General features: G+C 31.0%; 1 protein-coding gene across 2 annotated transcripts in view; it reads left to right on the top strand.

Moving 5' to 3' along the window:
- The window catches only part of LOC127735637 (uncharacterized), a 49,939-nt gene extending 36,578 nt beyond the window's left edge, over window positions 1–13,361 (top strand). The window contains exons 10-12 of one of the 2 annotated variants that reach the window (XM_052245867.1): window positions 4,493–4,591; window positions 5,334–5,509; window positions 12,287–13,361. In XM_052245867.1, coding sequence (XP_052101827.1) covers window positions 4,493–4,591; window positions 5,334–5,509; window positions 12,287–12,316 — 305 coding nt within the window. In that variant the 3' untranslated portion in view covers window positions 12,317–13,361. The remainder of the gene's footprint in view (window positions 1–4,492; window positions 4,592–5,333; window positions 5,510–12,286) is intronic. The other variant, XM_052245868.1, reaches the window with a different exon arrangement.
- Window positions 13,362–14,342: the final 981 nt, after the last annotated feature.

Here is a 14,342-nt window from a genome sequence, read left to right as displayed (position 1 = left end):
AAACCATTATGTATTATTTGTGAAGAAGACACCATTTGCTTCAAACATCCTTCCAGAAATGATTCATATCTGTGTAAACAAACTCCTAGATCTCCACTAACATTTGGATTGATTGAAGAAATTATTATTCGAAATTCCAATGTTTTTGTATTTCCTACAAGTACTTCACAATGGCTCAATTCCTCAAACCGTGGACAACAAATCTATATTTTAATCAGATTAACAATGTCAGTATTTAGTGCAAATACTAAATTAACTATTTAAGTATAAAGACATATTTTCCTTTTCTAAATGAGGATGTTCCTCTGGTCGCATCCTATGGCGTGAACATTTGTTATCTATATAGTTTTCTAGAATATGTTACAATAAGCTTTTTTAATGATCTAACATTTCATCAAAACACAAATAGTTTTAAAGGAGAAGATATACCCCAGACTTTGGAATACTTTTTTAAATTCTATATCAGCATACCTGTTTCTCATGAAATATTATTTAAGAAAGTTTTACCATCCCATATTTTCAATTGACATGTCGTAAATAGGAGTGAAAATTACAAAATCTAGGGGAAAGTTCTTACATCTTTCAGCAAGGGAAACATGCATGCTTCAACTTTATCGTTCTTTGATGGTGTGCCGATTTTAAATAATTTCTGGCCTCTCACAACTAGCCGATTTCAATTGAATTCATTATTAGACTTCATGAACATGTTAGAAGTGTTGTTTCTCTCTTTTTTTCATGAGTGTCATTATCCAACCAAAATTTGTGGCAACCTTTGCTTGCTTTCTATAGTACTGCACACGTTTTGAAAAATAGTTTCCTATGAGCAGAATCCGTCTTGCACATACTTTTGTTCGTGCCATGTAAGGGAAATATGTGGTAACATAAATACACTTCTTGCAATGAATTACGGAAATAACGATGATGAAGTACAGACCTGGGAACCTTTGACAGTCTGTTAAACGCTGCAAAAAGAAAGCATTATAATAGAGATCCTATAAAAAAAGAACGTAAGGAAGTAAAAATTACCACCAAAAAAGATATCTATCTGATTAAACTTTCCAATTCGAAACAGTTATATTGAAGATGCAAAACAAATTATTGTTGTAAAAATCATTTTGATGTCATATTAAAGCATTTTGTATTACTGCTTTTGGACTGATACATAGTATACAATGTTAGTTGAAGAATAATTTGCAGTAATTTCTTTTATACTAAATGATTTTACGTGAAATTTAGGCCATGTTTACTTTAAATGGTTGATACTTCATATTTTGAGTTTTATAATTAAAAACGTCATTTTGAGAAATTATTTGTGAATAAATATCTAGAATTTAGTTGTTATAAGAAAATCTACTATAAACGAAGTCAAAGAAGTATTTTTTATTTGTTATTTGACAGAATATAAAAAAAGTAAAAAATTCAAAATTGATATTCACTTAAAAAAATGTAGATGTGAAGTTCACATTTAACTTTAGTTTTAAACAATTGGGACAATGTCTGATCCTAACGACAAGATATTCTTATAGTACAAGGTTTTGTCTTTCAAATGATACATGATTAAGCTGTGTATTCGGCGGGGGATTAAATCAAGAAAAATCTCATTGGTCACCCCACAAGGAGATACCATAAGGACAATAGAAATTATAAGTAGAAGAAGAACAGGCAATAAATACAATTGAGCAAAAGAAAAGCGTCGAAAAGACAATAACAGTCTACAAAACTCGAGAATAAAACTAAAGACTGAGCTTCATGAGCTCCACCAAAAAGCTGGAGGGATCTCAGGTGCTAAGTCATAATTGACTGGGGTTGATAAAGAGCATTATAATTGCTAAGCAACTGTCTATTGTTGAAGACTCTATATTGTCGATAAAATGTTTTATTGTTGTTTATACAATAATTCACATTATAAGGTATAGATATAATTACAGGTTTTCGTGTACACATTATAACTAAACTAACAGTTATCTTCACAGTTTTGTTTTGTTGCGAAAAAAACGAATTTAATCGGAACTCTGTTGAAGCCAAAACAATTACAAATGTCTATTATGGCGTTTTTTTTTATATCAATTGGAATTTTGAATTACTTCATTCATAACTTCAACATGTATTGTGTTCGAAGTTTATAATGTTTGTAAAAGAATTTATAAGAGTAGATTTTTAACCAATGTAGCGGTGAATTATTTAGGATAATGTCTTGATCTATGCAGTAAATTATTTGTGCTGTATTGTTATACCTTAAAAACCAATAATATATGCTGCAGTTTCTTTATCATAATGATTTTTCTTCAACAGTTAGTTAAACTACAATCAAATTATCCTTTGAATAGCATGTTTAAAAACATTTAATTAATATTTTATTTAGGTTTAATGTGCCGTAAATTTAATCTAACATCTATATTTCATCTAACCTTGAAGTAGGTGAAATTGTGGATAATTCGTCTCATGACAACAAAGCGTAGAACTTCTTATTTTACTAAAATGCGAGCATTTCACATAATGTGAAGTTCAAAACAGAAGCGGTAATTTATTACCTCAACCATATTAACTTTTTATACTGGTAATCATATACAGGATCATTTTCGTGAATTATGTGATAATGAATACATGAATAACACTAACAAGTCTTACCAAGCTCAAGTAAATTCCCTGTAATTTAATTATGCTAATTTGGACTTTCCCATGCAAAAATGTTTTCGTTATCTTTTATAACTTAACATGAATTAATAATTTCAAGTTTGTACTGACATATGCTGATATTCTGTATTCGTTTAACATGAATCAGGTATTAAACCAATACATGCAAGCTCTTCGTGAGTTCTTGTTACTTAACGAGTATTAAGATTGTAAAACTCCTTAAATGAAAAAAACATATATTTGAGGATAATTTTAATATGTTTTTCCCATTTCTCTTCCCCGTTCCAAAGGAGGGGTATACTGATTTATGTCTGTCCATCCGTTCATTCTTCATCCTGTTCGTCTTATGAAAATTTCTCGCATTTTCTCAGGAGCTACTGACCAGAGCTATCTGAGTTTTGGCAGCAAGCTTCATGCAAGCATTTTATACCGTGTAATACATTCACGGATTCCCCGCTTTTCAACTTCCTGTTGACAACATGTTCAAACATGGATATTCTAATACATAATGCAATGTATGTCGTCTCGTTGAACAACAAATCAGGGCATCCTGAAATTTGAAAACAAGCTTCGTATGAAATTAAGGCTACAGTACTTTTCCAATGTTCGTGTAAGCATGAAAACCGTGTGATGCGTGTTTTAATCAATTGGTCATCAACTTCCTGTTTTCCCCCCAAAAAATAGTACTTATAGCAGGGTATCATTTGTCAGCAAAACCTTACAGTTCAGCTTGTATTGGACTTGAATACTTGCTTATTATTCAACAATACAATCTTTTGAGGGGATTGTTTATTATTAGATCAAATTGATTAATATCCTTAATGTTTTAGCATGTATACGTACTGAAATTGTGCACATCCTTTTATTGAAATGTGTGATTTCTTTTTATTCGTTTTATCCTTAAATTATATTAAACTTTCGTCATACGGTTTTTGATTTGCGTATTGAAATCCTCTTACCTTTTAAACCCGGATCTTTGATGTCTTATTGGAAGTTGATGCATCTCACATAATTTTATTTTACGTTGGTACTTAGTAAATATTTTTATCGATTGTGCCTATTTAGTAGACCTTAATTTTCCTTCGATTTCAAAAATGCCTGAAATTTTTAAAACAGATCTTATCAAGCGAAATTTGTTAGAGATTTTTTATGTGTTATCTTCACCAAAGTCGGTTCAAAGAATGTTTGAACGCATATTAGTGTTTCGCATCTCATATTTAGAAAGCTTTCTATGATTTATTTATTTTATACTGTTGATATTTTTTTAAGGTACTATAAAAATTCCGCACGGCCTTTCTACTTTTATAGACAATTAATTATTGCCTTTTATACAAGGTGCCACAAAACCAGGTTCAACCCACCATTTTTTCTTAAAATGTCCTGTACCAAGTCAGGAAAATGGCCATTGTTATATTATATAGTTCGTTTCTGTGTGTGTTACATTTTAATGTTGTATTTTTGTTGTGTCGTTGTTCTCCTCTTATATTTGATGCGTTTCCCTCAGTTTTAGTTTGTAACCCGGATTTGTTTTATCTCTATCGATTTATGAGTTTCGAACAGCGGTATACTACTGTTGCCTTTATTTCTACCTCTCCTTTATTTATATGTATTTAAATTTGGAGCTAGCATCTTTAATGAACTTTCAGAGCCACGCATCATGTGCACTGAAATCGGTGTCAAAAGTTTCTGGTAGCCATCACATAGCGAAACATTTTTTTGTAAACATTATACACTGTTGTACATATTAGTGTTTTATTTCATGACGAAGGATGTAGTATTTCTATAAAACAACTGTTATATAGAAATTAAATATATATTATGTATAAATCTGCATTAATGTTTTTTTTATCATTTTAAGGTCCCAATGCATCATCCATTAGAACAAATTTAAATAAAATGATGAAAAAAGGAGATCAAAAACTTGGTGCTTATAGAGAGTCAGTTATATGTTGTTCTTGTAAGTATACATTAGTTATTTTTGTTTTAAATCTAAAAAATATTTTCTACCACAAATTTAAATGAAAAAAAAAATACCAATTGATACTTTTTGATTCGACCAATTCAGAAATGGTGATTCTTTATAATATACACTGTATATAAAAATATGTCGTTATTGTTTTGGAAATTGCTATTAATCGATACTCCCATTAAACGGACGCAGAAACAGTGCGAAATAATTTACTATGAGGTAATTGGTCCATAATCAGAATAACAGATAATATATATAGTTTCATTGAGTAATACTGAATTTTCAGACATTTTTTTTTATATTAAACTAGGTTAGAGAATTCGAAATAAAAACCTGGTACAGTCTTTCGAAATGTACCTTATTCAAATATTTGAATTCTGTTAAACCATATTCTTTTTAAAATTTGAATTTTCATCGAACGAGTCTTTTATTCCATTTTATCTATTCGAGAATGGGGTTTATAGATTTATTCACAGGTACTTGTTGAAGGGTTGCCCAACTCTTTTCCACGCTCTGTAAATGATAAGTGTTGCATAACTAGTGATAAAGGTTACTGGTGGTATATACATGCTCATTCAGAACAAATAAAGATCAAATACTGCATGTTATTTTTCCAAGGACAAATTTTGGAGAGTAAAATCGGGATCATTTTCTCAACTGGGAAACTACAAGAAATCTAATGCATTTTGGACATACGTTATATTAACGAATGACTATTTTTCAAACTCAGCCTATCGGAGAAAGTGTAAGCATTACAAAAGAAAACACCGACATCATAAAACATGGCGATATCAAGCGAAGTTTAGAAATAGGTCCTATCGATTATCGAATTATCGAAAGCATCATCGAAACAGAATGTTCCGACCACGTTACCACTCGATGAATAATCATCATTACAGGCATTCCGTAAGTTAATCATTGGGTGTTTAGTTCTAAGAGGTAATGGTTAATTTACCCTGAATATGCTTCCCTCGCTGGTTTAAAATCCAAACATGATGGCAATTTTAATTTGAATAAATACGTTTAGGATTTGACACCAAATTTTCACACTATTAATATATTATTTAGGGCTACATATTGTTGATTTACAGATTATTTTGATATAATATTGTAGATTTTACACGTTTTTGTATAATTTTACATCAAAAAAGGGACGAAAGATACGAGAGGGACAGTCAAACCCATAGATCGAAAACAAACTGACAACGCCATGGCCAAAAATAAAAAGACAAACAGACAAATAATAGTACAGATGACACAACATAGAAAACTAAAGACTAAGCAACACAAATACTACCAAAAACTGGGGTTATCTCAGGTGCCCCGGAAGGGTAAGCAGATCCTGCTCCACATGTGGCACCCGTCGTGTTGCTTATGTTATTACAAATCCGGTAAATAGTCTAATTCGGTAGGTCACATTCGTGAAAAGGGAAGGGTATTGTAGTTACGACATAAGGAACATATCCGATGTCATCTGTGAAACGGTTATTCCGTAACGGTCAACCAACTCGTGATGGCGTCCGTAAAATTTACGAAGGGATGATTTCAACTTCACCATTTGGAACTCTTGGTTTAATAGCTTCCTTGTGAGCAGCAATCCTCTATCAAGGAAATCATGATAGGAAATACAAGCCCGGGAATATCGTATCAGTTGGGAGATATATACTCCGTATGCTGGCGCTGCTGGGATGTTGCTACATAGAAATGGAAAGTTCACAATTGGGAAGCTGAAATCATCTCTTTTGTCGTAAAGTTTTGTTTTCAACCGACCCTCAACTAAACGTATCAATTTGTATCCCCGGGGGAAATTTGATTTTTTAAGATGTCCTTATTTACTTTTTAGATGAATACTTTGAAATTTATCGAAAACTTTGAAAATCAGTTTTTAGCCATTTTAGGAATTCATTAGTACATGTTCAGAAATTCTTCACAATGTTGATTTAACCATAAATTATAAAAATAAGGAGATGTGTTATTACTGCCAATGAGGCAACTATCCACCACATACCACAGAAAGAGGATTAAACAATTAAAATTAACGGCACGTGTTTAACAATGAGCAAAACCAATACCGTCTGTGAAGTTATAAAAGGCACTGTCATGACAATATGTGAAACAATTTAATGTGAAAACCAGCGGCCCAACTTATGCTTAAACATGAAACGTTGACAGGCAGCAACCAAAGACACCCACTTAATTAAAGGCGCCTGTGACCACCTACGTAGTTTTGAAATTCCCAATTTTAGTAAAGCTTGAAGGATTTAAACAAATCTGTGTATGAAATCAATTCAGGCAAAAAATTTCCTACCTTTTCTTTACTCCAAGAAAAGTTTCTGCATGGAGCAAGATGATTTTTTACTGTTTCCCTATCCTTTGTTTCAATATTTTTGTTTTTTCTTCATATGAATTGAAATTTTTATGTTTTATGATGTACCTATTATTTACTCAGGTTCAATGTTTTGTGGTGTATGTGTTTTCCCCTTTTATGTAATAGTACCTATTGTTGTGATTAAACATGTTTTATTACACGATGACCTTGTATAAAGCAAAAGGTTTAAGTCATTTTGTTAATTATAAGTGTTGAGTTTTAGTCTTTACACACACGAAAGTAATTATTAAAGAAATGATTTTGTTCATCCTTTGCATGGTAAGTGGAACTGCACTTTTTGAGTTGCGTTTCGTAATAATACACCTGCCAACTAACTTAGGGCTATACATGGTATTACAAATGTATAAAAGAATATTGCCTCTGATACTATACCATGATATTATCTAATGCTGATACTTATTCAAAATTAACTTTTCTAAAATTAAAATTGTTAAGAATAAGATATGAATTATAAGTGCAAAAATAGTAACAATATGCAGAAGTACAGTAATACTTATGAATTAGAATCAATCATTTATTTGAAGAAGAAAAAACTAATATCATTATTGGCTTTTTTATTATCAGCATTTTCCAATTTAGCTAAGTTTGCCTGGTGGTCCATACGGCTCCGGTTCTATGTTAGCTTCTCTCATTTTCATCGTATTGTCTTTAATTCCGTCAATGATCAAATGGAATTAATTTCATTTTTTAAGTATCATAGTGCATGAAGATTCATTTATTAAATATGACTTTGCAGTAGAATGAAAAAAAAAAGGATTATGAGGGTCAATTCTTGATAATGTTGATTAATAATCTAATGACTTTTCTTATTTAGCTATATTGATCCATCTTTTTTCAAACGTTAAGAATTGATTTACTCCCTTTTAATCATCATTTGTGCATCTAAATAGCCACTCATAGAAATAAGGAATGCCAGAAATAAACGCACGAAATTAATAATGTGTTAGTTTGATTTAATGAATAGAAGAAAAAGCAAGAAATGATTTACATTTCATAATTATTGATTAAAAACACATGTTGCATAAAACCTGATTTGAATCACACTCTTACTTTGGAAGTCAATTTCAAGTCAGGAACTTGATAGTTTAGTAATATTTTACGTGTTTATTCCCTATTTTTTTATTGTTAGAATGATTATTTGAATATATTTTTTAAATGATTGTTAACTGTTTAGAAATAAGATTTAATCAATAGTATTGCTTCATGTCAAATTAAAAGTGCATTTCAATTTAAAAAAATAAACGTTTTCAACTTTGTTGCATATGAAATCATGCCAGTCATGTCTTCACTTTGATTAGTCCCAATATAAGAATTCCAAAGGATTCCCGCACTTATTTGTTACTTTTTAACAATAAAAAGTTTTCAAGTTGAAATATAAGATTTAATCAATATTATTGCTTCAAGTCACATTAAATGCACATGGCAATTTAATAAATACATTTAATAAATAAATGTTATGAACATTTATTGCGTATGAAATCATGCAAGGAATTGTTTCCCCTTTGGTCTAGTCAAGGTTTCACCATGATTTGTCTCAGTTTTAGAATTTCAAAGGGTTTTTTGCTATGACTTTAACTTATGATAACAAAAATAATTACGAATGACCTTGATTTTTTCTTCTATAAACATGTTAAGACTGCAGTGGATTTGGTAAGGTTAATTGAAAAAATAGATGATTGAAAATGAAAATTTAACTCTGTAGTAATATTGTAGTCACTATCTGAGTGCAAATAGTTAATTAACTAGTTGAGAATAATGTACAGTTCTATTCCTTTATGCACTCATATGTTTATAATGGTAGATTATATTCATTTCGTTTTACTCATTCTACACTTTAGTACGTCACCTAAGTTTTTTCACGTCTGAAATTTCTCACGTGAAGTGACCCATAATGCCACAAATGTGACTCGTTTATATGTATGTACCATTGTTGATACATTCGTAATGATACCAAAGGAATGTCCAAACTCATAAGTTGTTGACAAACTGGAAACGCCATGGCAAAAATACGACCACAAAGCAAACAGCACAGCAAATTTAACTAAAGACCGAGTAATACGAACCCCATCAAATATCTCAGCTGCTCCAGCCGGAAGGGTAAGCAGATTCGGCTCTACATGTGGACCCCTTTGTGTTGATCATGTTAGTATGAACTCGGTGATCAGTCTAATTTTGTGGTTTCACATTCAAGGAAAAGAGGACGGAATTATGGTTACGACATTTTAAACATAAGTCACCTATTCAATGCGCAATTGAAATCTTTTTCATGAAACGCATAACTGTATATTAATGAAAATCAATTGCCACAATACAATGAATAATGTGTTACCGAAACAAAAAACAAAAAAAAATATCAAAGATTCAAAACGGAGATATTCAATGCACTTGAATTTATCTCAAAGAAATATGTCAGCAACAGACTACATTTATATTGAAAACTTATTTGTTTGCAGTTTGAACGAACTTTTGTTTTCGTGTGTTTCTTTGTCCTATATGTTCTCCCATTCATTTGTATTGTGGTCCTGTCATGTGATGTTGTCGTTTTGGTGTTGTGTTTGACGTTGCCATTAAAGCGGGAGGTTTGTCATGCCACAAAACCAGGTTCAACCCACCATTTTTTTCTTAAAATGTCCTGTACCAAGTCAGGAAAATGGCCATTGTTATATTATAGTTCGTTTCTGTGTGTGTTAATGTTGTGTTTTTGTTGTGTCGTTGTTCTCCTCTTATATTTGATGCGTTTCCCTCAGTTTTAGTTTGTAACCCGGATTTGTTTTTATCTCTATCGATTTATGAGTTTCGAACAGCGGTATACTACTGTTGCCTTAACTTTTTGTAAAATCCTTGAATGGTATTAAGAGAGTGTGACCTGAACAATACCCGAGATATTTATCTGCATTCAAAGGTTGAATGATTGCGTAACATCCAGCATCTATTATTTCATGCATATCATATTTACGACGAGACCATTTGAATGATTTTTATAATGTCTTCTGCAATTTTTGTTTGTTTGTATACAATATAAACTGCTTTATTGTAGGTAAAACGCTGAATAAAGTCAGAATGTTTTGTGCTAGTTCATAATGTTCACTTTGCCTATTATCGCTTTCTTCTGGTATATTTTCAATTAATCCGGAGTCGACCAGTCTTTCCTCTCAGCCCTTAATTCCATTAACGGAGGGGAAAATACCAATTTAGAGCCAGGTTTTCAGGTCCATTCCACGAATCTTTTTCTGACAAAATGATCATGGCTTTCGTGAGAGCGGTTAGACTTCAGAAAATTCAGAGTCAGTTCGAGTCAAGAGATCACCCCCAATTTTTTGTTGGGGTTCGTGTTGCTCAGTCTCTAGTTTTCTATGTTGTGTTTTGTGTACTATAGTTTGTCTGTTGGTCTTTTTCTTTTTTAGCCATGGCGTTGTCAGTTATTTTCGACTTATGAGTGTGAATGTCCCCCCCTGGTATCTTTCGCCTCTCTTTAACTTAAAAGTGAAAAAGTGAGAACCTCATGACTCCAAACGGAGTTAGACAAGGAACTTCGACATAAGAAAAGTATCTTTTATACATTCATTTCCTATCATGCTGTTCAAAACAAATAATGTTAATCTTTCAATTTTTCAAAAGTGAATTGTAAGCTTTTGAATAGCAAATGAATTATGAGCAATATTGTTCTGTAAATGAAATCAGTATATGACATTGGTTATGGATGTCTTATATTAAAACATAAGGGACAGGTTGGTATTTCACTCACAGCGGACACTCTCTATACTGATATTTAACTTACTTGAACCGTCTTTTTCTAGCATTTAATATGCGTAAGACAACAGTAGTATACCGATTTTACAATTCATTAAGCAAACTAATCAATAAAAGCCTTACGGAAATGCATGAACTCCAGATGGCAAGGCCGGATGCATCATTACTGTAAGAACCTCTCCTACCATGAAATAGACATGAAGACGTCAGAAGAATGCATTTAAACTTCTACCAAATGGAATAGAAAATATTGCGTTTATCTTAAACTGGAGGTAGTTATGCATCGGAAATTGGAATTAATGCATAGTCTTTCCCATCTTCGGTCTTAGCCAATGGATGGAATATGATTCATTCTGAAATTTATTTCCCCTTGTACAGTACAAATACGTATAGTGTGGTATTTCGCAAACATAATACTCCCGCATAGCACAGTAAATGTCCTTTAGTTGCTTCCTATATATTAGTAATCCACTGAAATAACGAGCATTGATAGAATTTGCAGTGTACTTTAATATCACGTTTGCACTCAATGTAGTGACTTTACTGTTATAGAGGTATTACACAAAACCGTCAGTGTCGTTAATGATTAACTTTGAATGAATGAGTTTTTTTTAATTTTTCGTTTTTTTAGAATCGGTCCTCATGTGTCTAAATACTTAAGTTAGTGTTGAGGCACTGGCTACTATATGAACAGTACATTTTAGAAGTAAAATATGCTGTTTATTGTTTTCAAAAACGTTTTGCTGATTTACCTTCATCAGTAATTTTGCCTACAAAGGTGGTAATAGGCAAACAAAATATTTACAAATCTTGTAGCAATCGTGAGAACAATTTTATTTTTAAAAACATTACACTTAGATTAATTAACGAATGAATACAAGCATTAATTGATTAAAAATGAACCATGAATGAACTATATTGAAATGTCTATGAAAATTATTTACAAGCATCACTGAAAATACAATCTCATTTGGTGCAGTTCAGTTGGTACCCTTTCATTTTTATTACTACTTGGTGAATGTCTTTGCTGTTGAACTGCTAGTACCCGAACGTATCATCAGTCAAGTATCTCAATACATCGGTACCGGCATGAAAATGTGGATATTATGTTGTAATGAAATTTGAACTAATAAAACTAAAGGAATCATTTAAATTTAAGGAATATATCTCCCTGGTGCAACTCTCAGATTCCATGTCCGGGATTTGGCTAGACTTTTGTTTATTTTGGGGTTATATAAACACTTCAATTTATGTATTATAATTCCGATTTACAAACATTTTGGTCACAAGCATCATTGAAAGAAATATATGTACATCTAGTGCAGTACAACTTCTGACATTTAATGTTAATGACTTAATGTAAAAAATGCATATTTACACGGTGTACATAGTAACCGTTTCTAAAGTTTATTTTATCCTGTTTTTTTTCTAAATATAGCGAATCTCCGTCGTCAAAAAAAAAAAATAATAAAGATTCTACGTTAGTGATATGTTTACATTGTTATAATTGTTCAGTCATTTATAACATTGTTCTGTCTTTTCAGGCACACAGGTTATATCCATACTATGTTTGACGATTGGATTAATAATTCAGAGACTAGCCAGTTGATGACGGGGATTATTTGTTAGTGCTACTTTTGACAGAATTTATGTTATTTAAATTTTAACTGTGATTGTTTTAAAATATTGTATATTTGAATACCATAATATCACTGTTTAATACGGTGAAACAGACTTTTATAGATGCCATATTATTTTTCAAATTTTCGTTTTGTTTTAAACTCCACTGTTAGGCTCAATTATGTAACAGGGAGACATTAAAAAATAATTAAGAAGATATTTTTTCGGCGTCCAAAGTAATGTGGTGTTTGGTAGTTATGGCGTCTTGTTTGTTTAGTTATTAAACATATTTCCATTTTTCTGTTTTTTGTTTTAATCTTTCAAAAAAAACGTTTATACATATCAAAATCGTATCTTAAATGTCAAGTTTAAAAGTTGATAAGTGAAACATGTTTCTTGGTTTAATTTGAGAATCTGCTCCAACAAACGAATAATAAATCATAAGTTTTTGCCAAAAAAAAAAATCCGACTACAATTATTTGAAAATTGTTAATAGGTGTACATTAGAGCTGTTTGATGAAACATAATGATACCAACTGAGGTCATATAAAAAGTATGCAATTCACCCGTAAAGGCAATTTGACTATTTCTGATGTTATGAATCATTTTACCACTATTCATTCATATATTTATTTTCAGATTTCATCTCCGAGAAACATAAATATGTAAAGCCATAACATTTCGGAGAATTTAATCAAGCAAAACAATTTTAGATATAAGTTATCAAAATAGTTTGTGTAAAAATAATCATTATTTTATGAGATTTGAAAGGTTTTGCAATGTGGTGTAAATTGTAAATTTGCCTACTTCTATCTTGCAGATTTTGGTATTTTAAATAGATTACTTTTACTTTCATCATTCAGTTGAAAAGATACTGTAATTTGAACATCAGTTTTTGGTTGTTTCCACGTAGAATTTTATCAAAATATGTGATGTTTGTGGGTAATATGTTAAACGGTATATATATATATGTTAAAATAAAAAGTTGATGGTCCCATATTTCTCTTGTTATTCAATCGTTTAATCTTATGTTGACCTTTATGCATCATGTACTTTTAATTTATTCTAATCTGATTTGATTGTTGAATGCGAACGTCTGTTCAAATGACAGAAGAAGATAACATTATTGACCATTCCTAAGACAAAAAAAACTTAATTAAAATTAAAAAAGGTTGGCTTCGAGTTTTGTAACAGTATTTTGTAATGAATTTAAAATGTAACTACAAAACGTTAATCATTATTATTATTATTATTATTTTATATAAGTATTATTATTGTTATTATTATTAATGTTCATGATGGAAATGATTCCCGTTGATTAATTGAGAAATCATCGTGAAACTAAGGTTCCAGCTTGCTTTGGCAGAGTTAATCTTAGATGAATTTGGCTATAGTTGTTATGTTTGTTTTGGTCATGTTTATATTTCAATGTTTCGACGTTAATATATACATCCATGGCTTCCAAATGTTTACGTGTGAGCGTTCCTGGTGAAGTTTTATCCATAAATAAGTGTCAAAAGACAGTATCAAAAGTAAAATCTTTAAAATGTATTTCTTTATTTTCCGTTTTTTACTGATAAGGCCAAGTAAATTTAATTAGTAGATTTTCATCCAAATTTTTGAAAAAAATGGGGTGGGTGGGAGGATTTTATTTTTTATTTTTTATTAGATATGAAACGCTCTTGTGACGTGTTCTTCATATATGCAAGTGTAATAATAAGGTTCTATCATGTATATACATGTATAACGAATCAAACATACAAAGAAATGCAAAAACCAAAATTTGAAACAGGATGTTATTAATGAAACGAAATTATCGACAGTTACCGGTAACGAAAATGAACAAAATCCGGAAATCGTAAATTTTTCAAAATAAAAAAAATTGGGGCGGAACGATTTCAGAGGGGCGGGCGGGGATGAAAATCTATCAATTAATTTTAATTGGCCTAAATGCACTTAGTTTTTTTCGCAGTTAACATT

This window comes from Mytilus californianus, unplaced genomic scaffold, assembly GCF_021869535.1.
Source record: "Mytilus californianus isolate M0D057914Y unplaced genomic scaffold, xbMytCali1.0.p SCAF_3, whole genome shotgun sequence".
In the NCBI taxonomy this organism is placed as follows: domain Eukaryota; kingdom Metazoa; phylum Mollusca; class Bivalvia; order Mytilida; family Mytilidae; genus Mytilus; species Mytilus californianus.
This window is presented reverse-complemented; position numbering and strand designations above follow the sequence as displayed.